This window comes from Hippoglossus stenolepis, chromosome 9 (genome assembly GCF_022539355.2).
Source record: "Hippoglossus stenolepis isolate QCI-W04-F060 chromosome 9, HSTE1.2, whole genome shotgun sequence".
Classification (NCBI taxonomy): Eukaryota; Metazoa; Chordata; class Actinopteri; order Pleuronectiformes; family Pleuronectidae; genus Hippoglossus; species Hippoglossus stenolepis.
In genome coordinates this window covers 13,230,808-13,245,076 of record NC_061491.1, presented here as the reverse complement: position 1 = coordinate 13,245,076, position 14,269 = coordinate 13,230,808, and the positions used below count along the sequence as shown (strand labels likewise).

The 14,269-nt window shown below is 40.7% G+C and overlaps 1 protein-coding gene across 1 annotated transcript; it reads left to right on the top strand.

Annotated features, from left to right (window-relative positions):
* Window positions 1-7,610: 7,610 nt before the first annotated feature.
* On the top strand, window positions 7,611-13,645 carry aqp3a (aquaporin 3a). Its single transcript, XM_035166851.2, has 6 exons — window positions 7,611-7,809; window positions 11,321-11,447; window positions 11,669-11,806; window positions 11,954-12,069; window positions 12,189-12,406; window positions 12,513-13,645. The coding sequence occupies exons 1-6, from the start codon at window positions 7,702-7,704 to the stop codon at window positions 12,697-12,699; spliced, it is 894 nt and encodes a 297-aa protein (XP_035022742.1). The 5' UTR covers window positions 7,611-7,701; the 3' UTR covers window positions 12,700-13,645.
* Window positions 13,646-14,269: the final 624 nt, after the last annotated feature.

Below are 14,269 nucleotides of genomic sequence, written 5' to 3'. Positions count from 1 at the left end.
GTCGAGTCTCGTATCGCATAAAGCTGTGGATGGGGCTTAAACGGCTGCAATCATGCAAGCATGATTATTGGACACCAGACAAAAAGGGCTCAGTTGTGTTGTGTAAGCATTCCTGTGTAGCACTTATGGTTCAAACTTGTAGATTTCAACCAAAGGAAACAGTTTGAGGCCTTAGCATCTCCGACAACAAACAAAAAAAAATCACAAAAACTAAATTGTGATTTCAAGAATGAGAGGAAACTTTAATTTGTATTTATCGTGAGATCGTTCCTACTGTACATTTATCCTGCAACTCCTTTTCACCGCGCAGAACCTGAGCTTCTCTTGAGTAGGAAAAAATACAGCAAATTGAAATGTACAACAAATCTGACGACCATTGCCCGATGCTGCATCTCTGTTCTTATGATAAACTGCACATTCCAGTGCAATATTGTCTGAATGATGTAGTCGCATTAAATTTGTTTTTACCCAAACAAGACTCCCCATGAATATTGTTACAACAAATGAGATGACTGAAAAAGCATGTAAAATTAGTGTCTTGTTTTTCCTGATCTACACACAGCTCCCTGATTTACCAGGGATAGTTGCTAAAGTGGAGCTCTGAGTTCACAGTCTCCTGTTATCTGTTTATTATTGTAACATATTAAACAGGTTGTTTATTTTCACAGCCTCAGTGACAGTCCACAGTTATGGTGATGCAAATAAGAATACGCTTCTGAGCCCATCATTTGACAGTAAGTATTCTAAGAAGGCATTTGTCAACAATCTGTGATCCAGAAGCAGAAGGAAATCCTTTTCGTTTGGTTGGATTTTCTTTATTTAACTTGCACATTAGGATTACTCTCTCTCTTTCTATTTCTCTCCTTGACGGGTCATCTAAGGTTGAATCATCTAAGCAGCCTGTGCCGGTTACAGATAATGAAAGGGCGGGTGTAACGTGTAGTTGTTTTTCCACAATATGTTTATTGTCATTTTCTTATTTTCTTTTAACACATTGAAAACATATATTAACAACAATTTGAGACCAGAAGTACGTACCCGACATAGACATACATATCCACACCCACACACACACACACACACACACACACACACACACACACACACTCCCCTGCATCGATACCAGGTAGAATACAAGTAAGATGAAATACAGTATTACCCTACTTTGTTTACCATCTACTTTCATGATGTTCATGTATGGTTCCCAGAGCTGAACAAAGTCTTTTACGCTTGCCCTTAGCAATGTAAGTTAGTCTTTCCAGACCGATACAATCCGAAAGCTCCCGTATAAACATTCTCAATGATGGTGCATCCACACTCTTCCAACAGAGTGCAATAGCTCTCCTGGCTCGAAGAAGTCCAAAGTCCAGAAGTTTGGTCCGTTTCGATGTTTGTATAAGGTCCTTTGGATATGAAGGAGTTTGACATTTAGAGGGACTTTAATGTTAAACAATTCTGACAAGCATTTTAAAACATCTTTCCAGACATTTTGGATCTTTGGACTTTCACATAGACAATGATGTAAAGTACCTTTCTCATCTAAACATTTTGTACAAACATCTGCAATATTAGCAGACATATGATGGAGCTTGGTAGGAGTTATGTAAATTCTCATCAACCATTTGTATTGGAGTAATTTAAACCTTGTGTTTGTCTGTTTTGGTGTAACGTGTAGTTAATGGAATACTCATCACTGTAACATCATGTCCTGATCCACACTAAGCGATAAGGTTGGACAAAGGAAAATCCTTGTTTAAACAGATTGTAAAAAGTCAACAAGTTGTCATATTTTGTATTAGTATTGTTAGTTAGGAGATTTTTTTAAGACTATGGAGAGGACAGGGGCATCCCAGGGGCCAATCAGATTTAAGCTGTCATGGATGTATTATGCAGGTTGTTTTTTAATATATATAAAGACTATTGGCCTTGTTTCCACCAGTTCTATTTGGTCCGTGTGACGTCAGCCCCTCATGTCTGTGAGGTTCTTTGCAGACCTCTGTAGTTTTTCCCACTTGCACCACCTTAAATATCCACTTTAATAAATGCATAAGGAAAAAACAATGTCTATGGATTGACTGATTGCAGTTCATGTCTGCCGCGTGTTTGTCACATCAGCACTGCTCGACACGACAGTTTTATTGTCGTGTGCCGGTTGATGATGGATTACTCGCAGTGAGTATTACAGCGTTACACAAGCTGACATGTTGAGCTACGTCCTACCATGTGTATGTGCTTGTGTCTGTGCAGCTGTTGACAGACGACATGTTGTTTTGTTTACAGTGCAGCATGATTATAGAGAAAGTGGAAATGTACCAGAGAGCGGCTGTAGGCACCATATACACAGGATTCAGTAAAACACACTCTGGGTGTTTTTAATGAGGCCTTGTGAGTACCTCGTGTATAATAAACTGTGTCTGTGTTGAGCTTTAACACTTTTTAGTGTCTGTAATTCACAATCACCAGGAAAGGGATTGAGCAAGAAGACAACAAATTCCGACTAATTCCTGGCAGTGAGATACAGTGGCAGAGGTCGGTGCATTAGTCATGTATCTCATGACGGGACATGACGGCAGATTTTCTCTTTCACACAGTTTTTGTCTGAGATCATCATGCGGCTCTTCTGCAAGGCGGCAAATGCATTCATCATGTGAGGCTTATTGTTCTACATCCAGACATTAAGACGTCTTTTACGTTGGAATGACGCGTCAAAGTAGCTGAAAAACCAGAAACACAACTTCATGGACAGGTTTTTTTGTCTTTTCTACCACAAAGAAAATGGAGATTGAAGTGTATTAATTCTTTGTTTTCTATCTGCTTTTCCAACTTGTGCTGTCTTTCCTCAGAGGTATCAATCTCCCTTTACCCGTGCTGTCTTCCAGCACCTGATGAAAAACAACTGGCCACACTGGCACCACCACCGGAGACAAACACATCTGGTAGGCACATGGTACGTGTGTGTGTGTGTCCATCATTTATAGACTTTTATAAAACACTGATCAGTGCCACATCCTAATGACCTCAGGAGTTTGAAAATTGTAAATGAGTGTCAACAGAAATTCTTGTTGCCTTTTTTTTAAACATCTCCAATATTTGCAGCCACCACTATTCTTTTCTCTGTCCGTTTTTTTTTTTCTTTCTTCTGAGCCAAACAATTCCAGGAAAAGTAGTTCAAAACCATATGGGCCAAAAATGCAGCTTCTCTGGCCTGAGAGATGGGATTCCTTCTGGAAGCCCACATCGGTTAAGTGAGGCAGAGAGACAAAAACAAAATAGTAGAGTGGGTGCACAAACACACCTACAGCCGTCTCTGTGGAAAACGGCTGGTGAGGTCAAAATGGTATTAGGAATGAAAACATACCACAAGATCAAGTGAAAGCGATCCAGTAAGACAAATAAACAAATTCACTGTTTCTGTAAAGTGCTAAAATTTATATATTTTCACACCTGCTATGTGTTAACCAGGGACATTGAAACTCATCCAGGTGTTCACTGGGTAGGTACAGGGAAACAATGAGGAGAGGGAGTCCAACAACAAGTCGTGTTTTTTGGAATATTTTTAAATTTTTAACAAGACCCACTAAACCTTAACTGACCCACCCATGTATAAACTAAAGAAGGAACTCACCCAAAAGGAGCAGGTAGTAGTTAGACGTTAGTAAAGTAAATGTAATTAACTTGTGAATGGGTACGAAATTGATAAATGAAGAAGGTAATGTGAGCAATGTAAACAGTTCTGTTCTAACTCATTTAACTGTGCAATACTCATTTCTATCTGTGCACTTCCATGGCTAATGTGCAATCCAGTTACACTGTATATATTCTGCTCACACCTGTTTACACTGTATATAATATTTCTATTCTATTTTTATATTTCTTTGTCTTGATATTGCATGTTTGCTTATTTATTACTTATGTCTTTTTTGACTGCGCTATTTACTGCTGCTGCACAGCAAATGACACGGTTGTGGGACTAATAAAGGATTATCTTATCTTATCTTATGCTATTTCATCACACTTCCTCGTATCGTATCTTATCTTATTTCTACATCAGATCTTGTGTAGATGTTGGCAATGTGTCAATATAGGTCAAATAGTGCAGCCACTGGACTGTTTGGAGGAACCTGAGTATGGGTCTGCGATTACACCGGCCTCACCAAAGAGCCTGGCGTACAGTGTCCTCCAGTGACGCTGTAAAATGATTCATATTTACCTGAAATTACTTGAATCACACACATTCATTTGCATCACAATCTCAGCCAGCATCCTCAGACGACAGCATTTACGAACTTGTCATCATCTTCCATCCCCGTCTTCCCCATAGAAACAGTTCACTGTGAGCGGTTGAACAACTTTTCGTGACGCATGTCTTTTCAACTCCGGCGCTGTGACTTGTATGACTCAGATCCCCTCAGGCCCCTTCAGTGATGAGACATCTGTAATTTATTGAAGCACTGTTTGGCCAAGCTTTTCCAGAGAGCTCATTCAGCACTTCAGCAAAGTGGAATATTTTCACAATAAGACATGAGCCAACTTTTTAATCTGATTTAGCAGTTTTATGTTTATAGCTCACAGTGATATACTTAGGATGACAATTTAAAAATGTGCCAAATTCTCCACAGATATGTTCACAAAATAGTTCTGCAGTCTAATGTGAAGGTGATCCGAGCTGATAATCTTCTCCACTGTCACAGCAAACTAGGCACATAGCCCAAAGCAAACAAAAGAAATGGTGCACCGATTCCTACTGATAGAGGCATAGCCGTGAGCTTTTAAACTTGGAAATGTTCTCACACCTCCATAGAAAGCAGACAAAGAAGGTACAATATGCGGTGATGAGGTTTCAGACAGGGAACAAAAGAACGGGTCAGAGAAAATGAGGTGAGGGACAGAAAGGGAAAAGAGAAGGATGTGTGTGAACGTGTGGGAATGAACCAGTGAGGGCTGCAAACAGGAATGCATTGCATTTGTGCATTTGTGTGTTATTTCTACTCCTGTGAGGACCAAATATTCCATGTGCATTACATTAAATTACATTGCATTTAGTGGAGTGTAGACTATCTGCTGTCCTGATGTCAATGGGGAGCTCGTTCCACCATTTAGGAGCATTCGTGATTTTGTTGAGTGGCTAGCTCGCAGTGAGGGAGCAGCAAGCCAATTGGCAGATGCAGGGCGGAGTGGACTGGCTGGGGTGAAAGGTTTAACTATGTCCTGGATGTAGACTGGACCCAAACTGTTCAGTACCAGCACGGTACGCAAGTTCTAGTGTTTTGAAATTGATGCGGGCAGCCACCGGTAACCAGTGAAGGGAGCGGAGGAGCGGAGGAGCGGAATAGTGTGAGAGAACTTAGGTAGGTTGAAGACCAGTCGAGCTGCTGCACTCTGGATGAGCTGCAGAGGTCGGATGGCACTAGCAGGCAGACCAGCCAGGAGGGAGTTACAACAGTCTAGGCGTGAGATGACCAGGGCCTGGATCCGAACCTGCGCCGCCTTCTGAGTGAGAAGGGGACGTGTTCTCCTGATGTTGTTCAGCATGTATCTACACGAGCAGGTTGTTGCAGCAATGTTGGCGGTGAGGCAGAGTTGACTGTCGAGGCACTTCCAGGTTCCTAGCAGTCTGGGGGGAGGCTACCACGGAGTTCGATTAGATAAGATTATTTTCCCTGGAAGGAAATCTAGTTTGGTCTTGTCTAGGTTAACTTTCAGGTGGTGTGCGGACATCCACTGAGAGATGTCAGTCAGACAGGCAGATATGTGTTCTGTGTTTCAGATTGAGGAAAAGAGAGGATTAGTTGGGTGTCCTCTGCGTAGCTGTGGTAGGAAAGGCCTTGTGAGTGAATGACAGAGCCGAGAGAGTTGGAGTATAGAGAGAAGAGGAGAGGACCCAGCCAGGACAGAACATTGAGGTACCCCAGTAGTGAGATTACAAGGTTTGGACACAGATCCTCTTCAAGTTACCCGGTAAGTGCGGCCATTGAGGTAGGATGAGAGCAGGGAGAGAGCAGAGCCTGAGACACCCAGATCCTGAAGGGAGTAAATAATGATCAGGTGGTTCACTGTGTCAAATGCAGCAGAAAGGTCTAGAACAGTGGTCGCCAACCCGTTGATCGCGATCTACCGGTCGATCTCCCAGTCTTCACTGTCGATCCCCCAACTCTCTGGACTCACTGTCTGTTGTCGCGCCGCAGATCAGCTGTGTGTTGGTTGTCTGTTTTTCACACGCACTGTGTGTCCGCTACTGGCGGTGGAGTTGCCGGTTTATCTACTGCATTTCCTTCAAGAACAAGTTGGTTTATGTACTAAACTAAATGTCAGGACTCTACGGTATGAAGATGCGCATCTTTCAGTCTGTCGATAATAATCAAAGCCCCGTTGGAACAAATGAGTGGATTTAGAAAGTGAAACGCTGGAGTGCTTTTACTTTGAAACGGGTTCAGAAAGTGTTTATCTGATGAATTTATGTCACAAACAAATGGTTGCAACACTTTCTGTATGCCTTTTCAAAATAAAAGCACTCCAGCTTTTCTGTTGATGGAGTCCATTCCCTTGTTTAAAAAGTTTTTTTTATTGTGAAATATTTGCAGGAGCGGAAATTTACTCTTGCCTCCTTCAGAGAGTTAGGGAAAAAACAGCCAGTTGACAGGGAAGTGTTAATGAGATGGTTGAGAAAAGGAAGAAGGTCGGGAGCAATAGACTGGAGAATGTACGAGGGGATGGGGTCAAGGGGGCAGATGGTTGGGCGGGCAGAGGTTACCAGGGTATGAATAAGTGGGATATTTGAACTGGGAATCTTTCAAAGGGGCTTTAAGATTTAAATTTGGGTTTAGAATTAGATTTAGGATTATGTTAATTTAAACCTTTTGACGTTTGGTGGATTAAAGTTGATTCAGGCTATGTTACCTGTAAACAGGATCTTGAAATGTAGGTGCTTCATTTTTCTGTCTGTGCAGGATATTTGTCCATATTTACTCTATTTGCATAAACTAAGAAAGAAACTGACTAGAAAGTTAAAAAGAATAAAAGCAAAAATGTTAGGCACGGAGTTTCTAAGATGAATATTGAAAGTGCCAAACAAGTAAAGCTTGGTTCAAGGTAAATATCAGTCTGACACACTTGGTTTAAACTGTAAATCTGTTTTTTTCAAATAGGAAGTGCAACAGATAACGGCACATGTCTAAATTTGCGTTTAATTCCAAATAATCAAACTAGAAATTACAAAATACAAATACAGTTCCTTGCAGAGAAACATTGCTATCCCACTTACTGTCTTTTCTGTATTCAATTTTGAGAGAGGCCTGCTTCAAAACTTCACACATTTTTTAAATGCAAAATTCTAGATTGATAATTCATCATATATATATATATATATATATATATATATATATATATATATATATATATATATATATATATATATATATATATATACAGAAAGGTTATGGGTTTCAGGTATGACGGCGCTCACAGGTATTAGTTGTGTGCGTGCGTGAGTGCATGTGTGTGTGTATGAGAGACAAAGGTGAATCACACAGTGACAGGCAGGGAGATGCAGTGCAGAAGGTGGAGCTCACACTTGGCTCCATTCCAAGTACATCTGGGTTCTATAAGAGGAGCCCGGACTTCTCAGCTTCACAGCCGCTCAGGAATTCCTACCTGCCTACAACGTCCAGTGTCCCCTCATCAGTCTCTGAGAAGAAGAAAAACATGGGCAGACAGAAGATATATTTGGACAAACTGTCCCGCTTCTTCCAGATCCGCAACCTGTTGCTTCGGCAGGCGCTGGCAGAGTGTCTTGGCACCCTCATCCTTGTGGTAAGTGTGTGTGTGATCACAAGTGTGTACACACTTGATTGAATTGTGTCAATCATCTCATACTGAAATAGCTGTTAATGAAAAGGGTACAAAGTTCATGCATTGTATTATACTGCATGTTGATTCTTTTATGTTCTCTAAGTGCCCTTTAACAATTACTTTTTTCTATTTTCTTTTGATGTTGCAATATGATCAATGACTCTTCATGCAACAGTGTTTGTGCTGTCGTTTTTATTTAACGGCATGTTTTAAGAAAAAAAAGAACAAAAATAGAAAGTGTATTTAATTTCTGAGCCATACATAGACTTCAAAGGTAATTATGTGACATCAGTGAGCCAATGATTGTTTTGGATGTGTGTAAATGTCAAGTAATGTACATTGGCAAACTGAGTTCAGAGCAAACAGGTAAGTATCAGGTTATTCAGGACTGTATGTGCTGTGGACAAAACCATATTCACAACAATATTTGCTTTTTGGAGCTGGGATGCAGCAAGATCTCTCATCACATCTCAGGGAGGTAGTAGTGTGTGTGTGTGTGCATGAGGACACACACACACACACACACACACACACACACACACACACACACACACACACACACACACAAACACACACAAACACTTACAAAGAAACAGGACAGTTTGTGCAAGGTCATAAAATCTTGATCTGAACACCAGCAGAGGCATACACTTCTTTGGGGTCTAGACTGTGGGCAATGTACTGTAGTAAACAAACCAAATATAAAGCCACATAGCTCACTTAGTCTGAGGGAAAACATTTCTTTCTTTCCACTGTTTTGGCAGAAATCTGTCACTTCGGGCGAATTAATTTTTTATAGTTAATACTTTACCAACCAGCTTAGTGGGCGACCTAAAGGATCCTCTTAGAGATTAAAGCTCATTGATTTACAAAGACGTAGAGGCATGCTGCATTTAATCGTTTTTGTTTAAAGAGTTTTATTCTAATGCAAAATCAAACTTAATGTCAAATATACACACGAGTACATTGTAAAGATGTGCAGTGGAAAACTACTCAAACATTAAAGCCCGGAGTGAAAACATTTGTTGTCGGTAGTTGTTTAGTATGTATTATGACAACTAATGGTGCAGAAAGGTGTGGTGTACTTATTGAACCGGTGACACATGGAGATGGCAGCACTGGGTAGGTAGGTCAGTGGCAGAACAATAGGTATCACATCACAGACATTTCTCACATACCCTCACTTCCCATATCTCATAGAGATCAGACACAGACATCTGATTCTGTTATTGTCTCTGTTTACGGGTTACATACATTTTTACACACAAAGCAAACTCTTTAGTTTATTGTAACATATTAGTTATCGCCTGCTAGTGTGAGATGACTCAGAGGTAATGTGTGTGAGGGGTGTGTCTAGGTGTGTTCGTGGGTGTGTCCCTTTGTAGTCCTGACACAGCGTCAGTAACTCTAGGTATTTTAGACAGGATATTTCTGTGTAGTATTAATGCTGAAGACATCTAATAGAAATATCTTATGTATGCTTGAAGGCCCCCCCATGGGCAGGTAATATATTTGGCCATCCTGCCGTAACCGTAACCCTCATTACACTCTCAGAGAATACACTGCATTTTATTTTTATACCTTTTTAAAAGAAAAATATTAACAATCAAAAATACAAAACTTTCTTTTTACTGCACTTGAGTATCTATATCTGTCATTTTCAACATAAAAGAGCTGATTCACCATAAATGTGTGTAATTCATAGTAACCCAGGGCTGATTCTACAATACTGAACCTAATTTTAGTTTTATGGAGGAATAGTTTTATCTTATACAAAGCTCTACATTTTTTATAACTTTTATCATGTATTATAGGATTGGTCAGGTTAGAGAGCCAACCAACAAAATGAATGTGTGTTTGAAAAGAACTTCAGTGACACGTAAATCGTTAACAAAGCAATACCCAACAGCCTTACTGCGTTTTCCACTTCAAACCACTGCTCCCTGCGTTGACCCGGATCGCACTCATGTGGAGGCCTTTTCAGGCCTTTTCTGGGATTTAGAGTCTAGTTCCAGGCCAGCAGTTTTTTTCTTTCTTGCCTTCAGCTCCTAACCAAATGCCAAATCTTGGTTTCAGTAGACTGTCGACTGTGGGTTGTTTTTTTACAAGCTCCCCAACTGTGCTAAAACCTGGGAGTAAATGCATGGCCAGCTGATTCGGGCGAGGGAATGTTGGTTGGGTGTGCAGTTACCCAACCACATCATTATGACAGCAACATACCAAGTTGCTGTAGTTGTAGAGTGAACACACTACTGAATGTGAGCGCGTCAGAGTTAGGAGTAACACTTAAGGCTCTGAGATTAAGTGTCGGATTAACATGAAACCTTCCTGCTGAAAAGGGATAGTTCCCTTTAATAGGGGAAGTTGGCACTAGTGAGTGAATGGCCCATCATTTGGAATCCGATGCCTGTGACATTAAGAAAAACTAGTGGAGGTAAAAGTGTGAAGTGAACATTTTTAAGTGTTAGCCTTTTTCTTATTTTCACATCACACAAGCTCATCATTGCACAGCACCACCAGTAAGATATACCTGCCCACAGCCCCAAAACAAAACAGATAAGAACAATTCTAACGTGGGGCTGATTTGTGGAGTGTTTTTCCAGTTGAACGGACGGTCTCATCAGGGGTGGGAACAGAGTTTAGACTGAGCCCAGTGATGATGAACGCCCCTCAGGCGCCAGTCCCTCTGAGTGCACTTCCCTCACACTAACCTCAACATCTGAGTCGTGTGGTCGGACTGAAAAGCATCCTCGTCAGGGGGCTCAGAGAGCAGCAGCCTAACAATGGACCACACATACCTGTACACACAGGGAAACACATACTTATACACAGAATTACACGCAGTGAAAAAGGAAAAATAGTTGGAGCAACTTAAACAAATTACTTCAACTGCAACACAAATTAATAGTCTGTTCAACTTAAATTTAACACGTTATATTCACAACTATAATTTGTAACGACTCAATTTATTTGTGTTACCAATTGAAGTAATTTTTTTATGTTGGTAAACAATTTTCCTTTTTCAGTGCAGTGTGGCACCTGTTTGGCCCAAAACACTTTGCCTTAAAACACATGTGTTTTTTCTCCTTTCCACCTAAATCCGCTGTGTAAGTAAAGCGACAATTCTCCGCCAGTCAAGGCCGACCCAGTGACCTTTCTGCAACACTGTACTCCTGTGTACCATTATGAACACAATAGAGCGCATTTAATGGGGCTTCCTTCCTTCCTCTGATTTCACTGATAATGATCACATTGCCTCATTTAACCCCTTGGTTTGACCTTAATTGAGTGAAAAATATATTTCACAAGGTTTTTTGTTAATACAACACTGAGAGAGTGAATACACTTCGTGCATGTTGTGTAAAACTTTAGTCCATGTTAAAAAAATGACTGATCGTTGCTACACCAATTACAACTGATCATTATTGGTTACTAGTTTTAACTTGTTCTTCTCCTTCTTCTCTCTCTCCAGATGTTTGGCTGTGGTGCTGTGGCCCAGCTGGTGTTGAGCGGCGGTTCCCATGGCATGTTCCTCACCGTCAACTTTGCCTTCGGCTTTGCTGCCACCTTAGGCATCCTGGTCTGTGGACAAGTATCAGGTATGCAAACAATTTCACTGGAAATGTCATCATCCAAATAAAAGTTCTCAATGACTTATTTGGTTTGGTGTGTAGGAATCAGTCAGTTCGGAGCTTTACTTGGATCCTGTTTGCAGGATCACATTTTAACCAAATGTGTCTCTTATAATAATAAGTCTGTGGTTTGAGTTTGTTATCGGTGTTGCAGCTTTATAATGTGTACTGACCATGTACATTTACAGGTGGCCATCTGAACCCTGCAGTGACTTTTGCCCTGTGTCTACTTGGAAGAGAGCCCTGGAAGAAATTCCCCATGTATTTCCTCTTTCAGACAATCGGCGCTTTCTTTGGTTCTGCCGTCATTTTCGCCATGTACTACGGTAAGACATGACGTCCAGATGTGGAGCAAAATTTAAAATAATCCTTTTGCCACCAAATATGAACTGATTTATGTTTTGAAGTCATTTAAACAACTGTTCTCAAGAGAAAAATATCTAATGCTACATTTTTGTTGTTTGTCCCTGTAGATGCTCTGTGGGACCATCCCGGAAATTTCAATGTGACTGGTCCTAATGCCACAGCTGGCATCTTTGCCACGTACCCTGGAAAACATCTCACTATTGTCAATGGCTTCTTTGATCAGGTACTCTTTAGAAAAGTTGAAACACCTATGATACACTAAATGTCCTTTTTTTAGAATATGGATGATACAGCTCAGGCATCTCACTCACAACTTTCTCTTTTCTGTGACCCTCTCTTCAGATAATTGGCACGGCAGCGCTAATCGTTTGTATTCTGGCTATCGTGGATCCACACAACAACTCCATCCCCCAGGGGCTGGAGGCCTTCACTGTGGGATTTGTGGTTCTGGTTATTGGACTGTCTATGGGCTTTAACTCTGGATATGCTGTCAATCCTGCCAGAGACCTCGGACCACGTATTTTCACTGCGATGGCTGGGTGGGGCATGGAGGTCTTCACGTAAGAGCACAGACTTTTTATCTATGCATGAACTCGTCTTCACCACACTCTCACAGCTCTCACTGTCCCATTTGTATTATTCACTCTTTCTTTTCTCACTCCTTAGGGCGAGAAACGGCTGGTTCCTTGTGCCCATTTTCGCCCCGTTCCTCGGCACCATCATCGGCGTGATGATCTACCAGCTGATGGTTGGCTACCACCAGGAAGGAGAAGTACGTGACAAAAAGAGCTCAGAGCAGGAAAACGTCCGACTCACCAACGTCGACACCAACAACTCCAAAGAAGTGCACTGAGTGTGTTAAGAGATAAGCCTCCACACACTCGGAAAGATGCACATTCTGTAAATACCGACACACACCAGCCTTTTTCCTTACACAACTGTAGAAGCCACAAGTGTTTTTTTTTTTTTTTTTTAAAACCACCTCAACAGCTGTTGGGTCAACTCCCAAGATGGCTGTGTGAAAACAGGCCACTCTTAACTTTATCATGTGATTGTATAACAATGTAGAGGAGCAGTTGTATATGAGTGTAGAGGAAAGAAACTGAACTTTAGAAAACACAGAATTACATTAATTCTTTTTAAGAGATGAACAGTTGGATGTTCGTGTGTGTAGCACTCACTTTCAACAGTATTGTATGCTTTATACTAAAATAGTTTTTCATCCCTTTTTATATGTATCTCCCAACCAATCTATGCATTTTGTCAGTCCAGGGCCTTTCAATGTTAATGTTTGAATTTGGGGAAATTGTCAGAAATTTGTGCAATTTAAACTTGAACTCAACGGCTCAAATATCTGCAAATGAATATTGTACATTCAGAAAAATTGTGCTATACGTCACCTCTGCTGTTTAGAGCTGACAGATGGTGGTGAGGATCCCACATGCTTTACTTTACCACTGCTGCAACTGTATCAAAGCTGCTGTCATTTTCAACATAGTATCCCTTTACCATGTCAAAGACTTAATCAGCAGCTCCCACACACGCTGACAAACTACTGTGACATGTCATCAGCTCGCAAACTTGACTATTTACCCTCTGTCGGTAGCAAATGTCACCAGAAGCTTTGGTAGCCTTGCCTTCTCAACTATCAGGCTGTCATGTTCAATTTGTATGACTCCATGGTTGGGCGCTGAACTGGACTGTGAGCACCTTTATTTTTTTCTTAGGTTTAGGGAAATGCTTTTGTATTGATACAATAAAGTTCTGTTTTTATTGTTGCAGGAATGCAGCTCACGTTACTCTCCTGTTAATTGTTTCTCATTTCTGGTGGAGGGTGTAATCGAATTACATCAGAAAACAATTCAATTGAACCTTTGTGGGACACCTCTAATGCACAGTATAATTTTTTCTCAGGAAAAACTGCTTACACTCTCTAATGATAAGGGTAATTTGGTTTGTTTGGATAGGGTGGGCAAAATGTCTGTTCATTTATAAATTGCTTTTTTTTAAAGGAGACTGTTGTGTATTTACATGAAAAACTAAACTTGTACTGAAGACTGAACATTAAAGGACCGAAAATATTGAAAACCCAAGACAAAATTACCATTATTCAATATTTCTGGATCAGTTTGAGCTCAAGAAAGAGATAACATACGTATTTTTAAAAGAAAAACAGCTTAAGAAATATATCTGTTGTATATATTGTTCTTTATCTATATTCTTTATAGGATAGTACCAGCAGTGTCCAAAGTTAAGAGCTGGGCAAGAAACAAGAATACACACAGTGATCTCTCTTTGCTCTCAGCTGTGCTCTTTAATAATGATTTCCAGTGCCAGAAGGAGACCTGCTCCATCATTATGCACTGCACAACTGTATTTTTGCACTGCTATTTCAAGCTTTATTCTCTATTTCAAGGCATACC

Coding starts and splice junctions, on each gene's coding strand:
- aqp3a (XM_035166851.2), top strand. CDS start 7,702: ATGGGCAGACAGAAGATATATTTGGACAAACTGTCCCGCTTCTTCCAG. Junction 12,070..12,188: donor TCAATGGCTTCTTTGATCAG/GTACTCTTTAGA, acceptor CCCTCTCTTCAG/ATAATTGGCACGGCAGCGCT. Junction 12,407..12,512: donor TGGGGCATGGAGGTCTTCAC/GTAAGAGCACAG, acceptor CTCACTCCTTAG/GGCGAGAAACGGCTGGTTCC.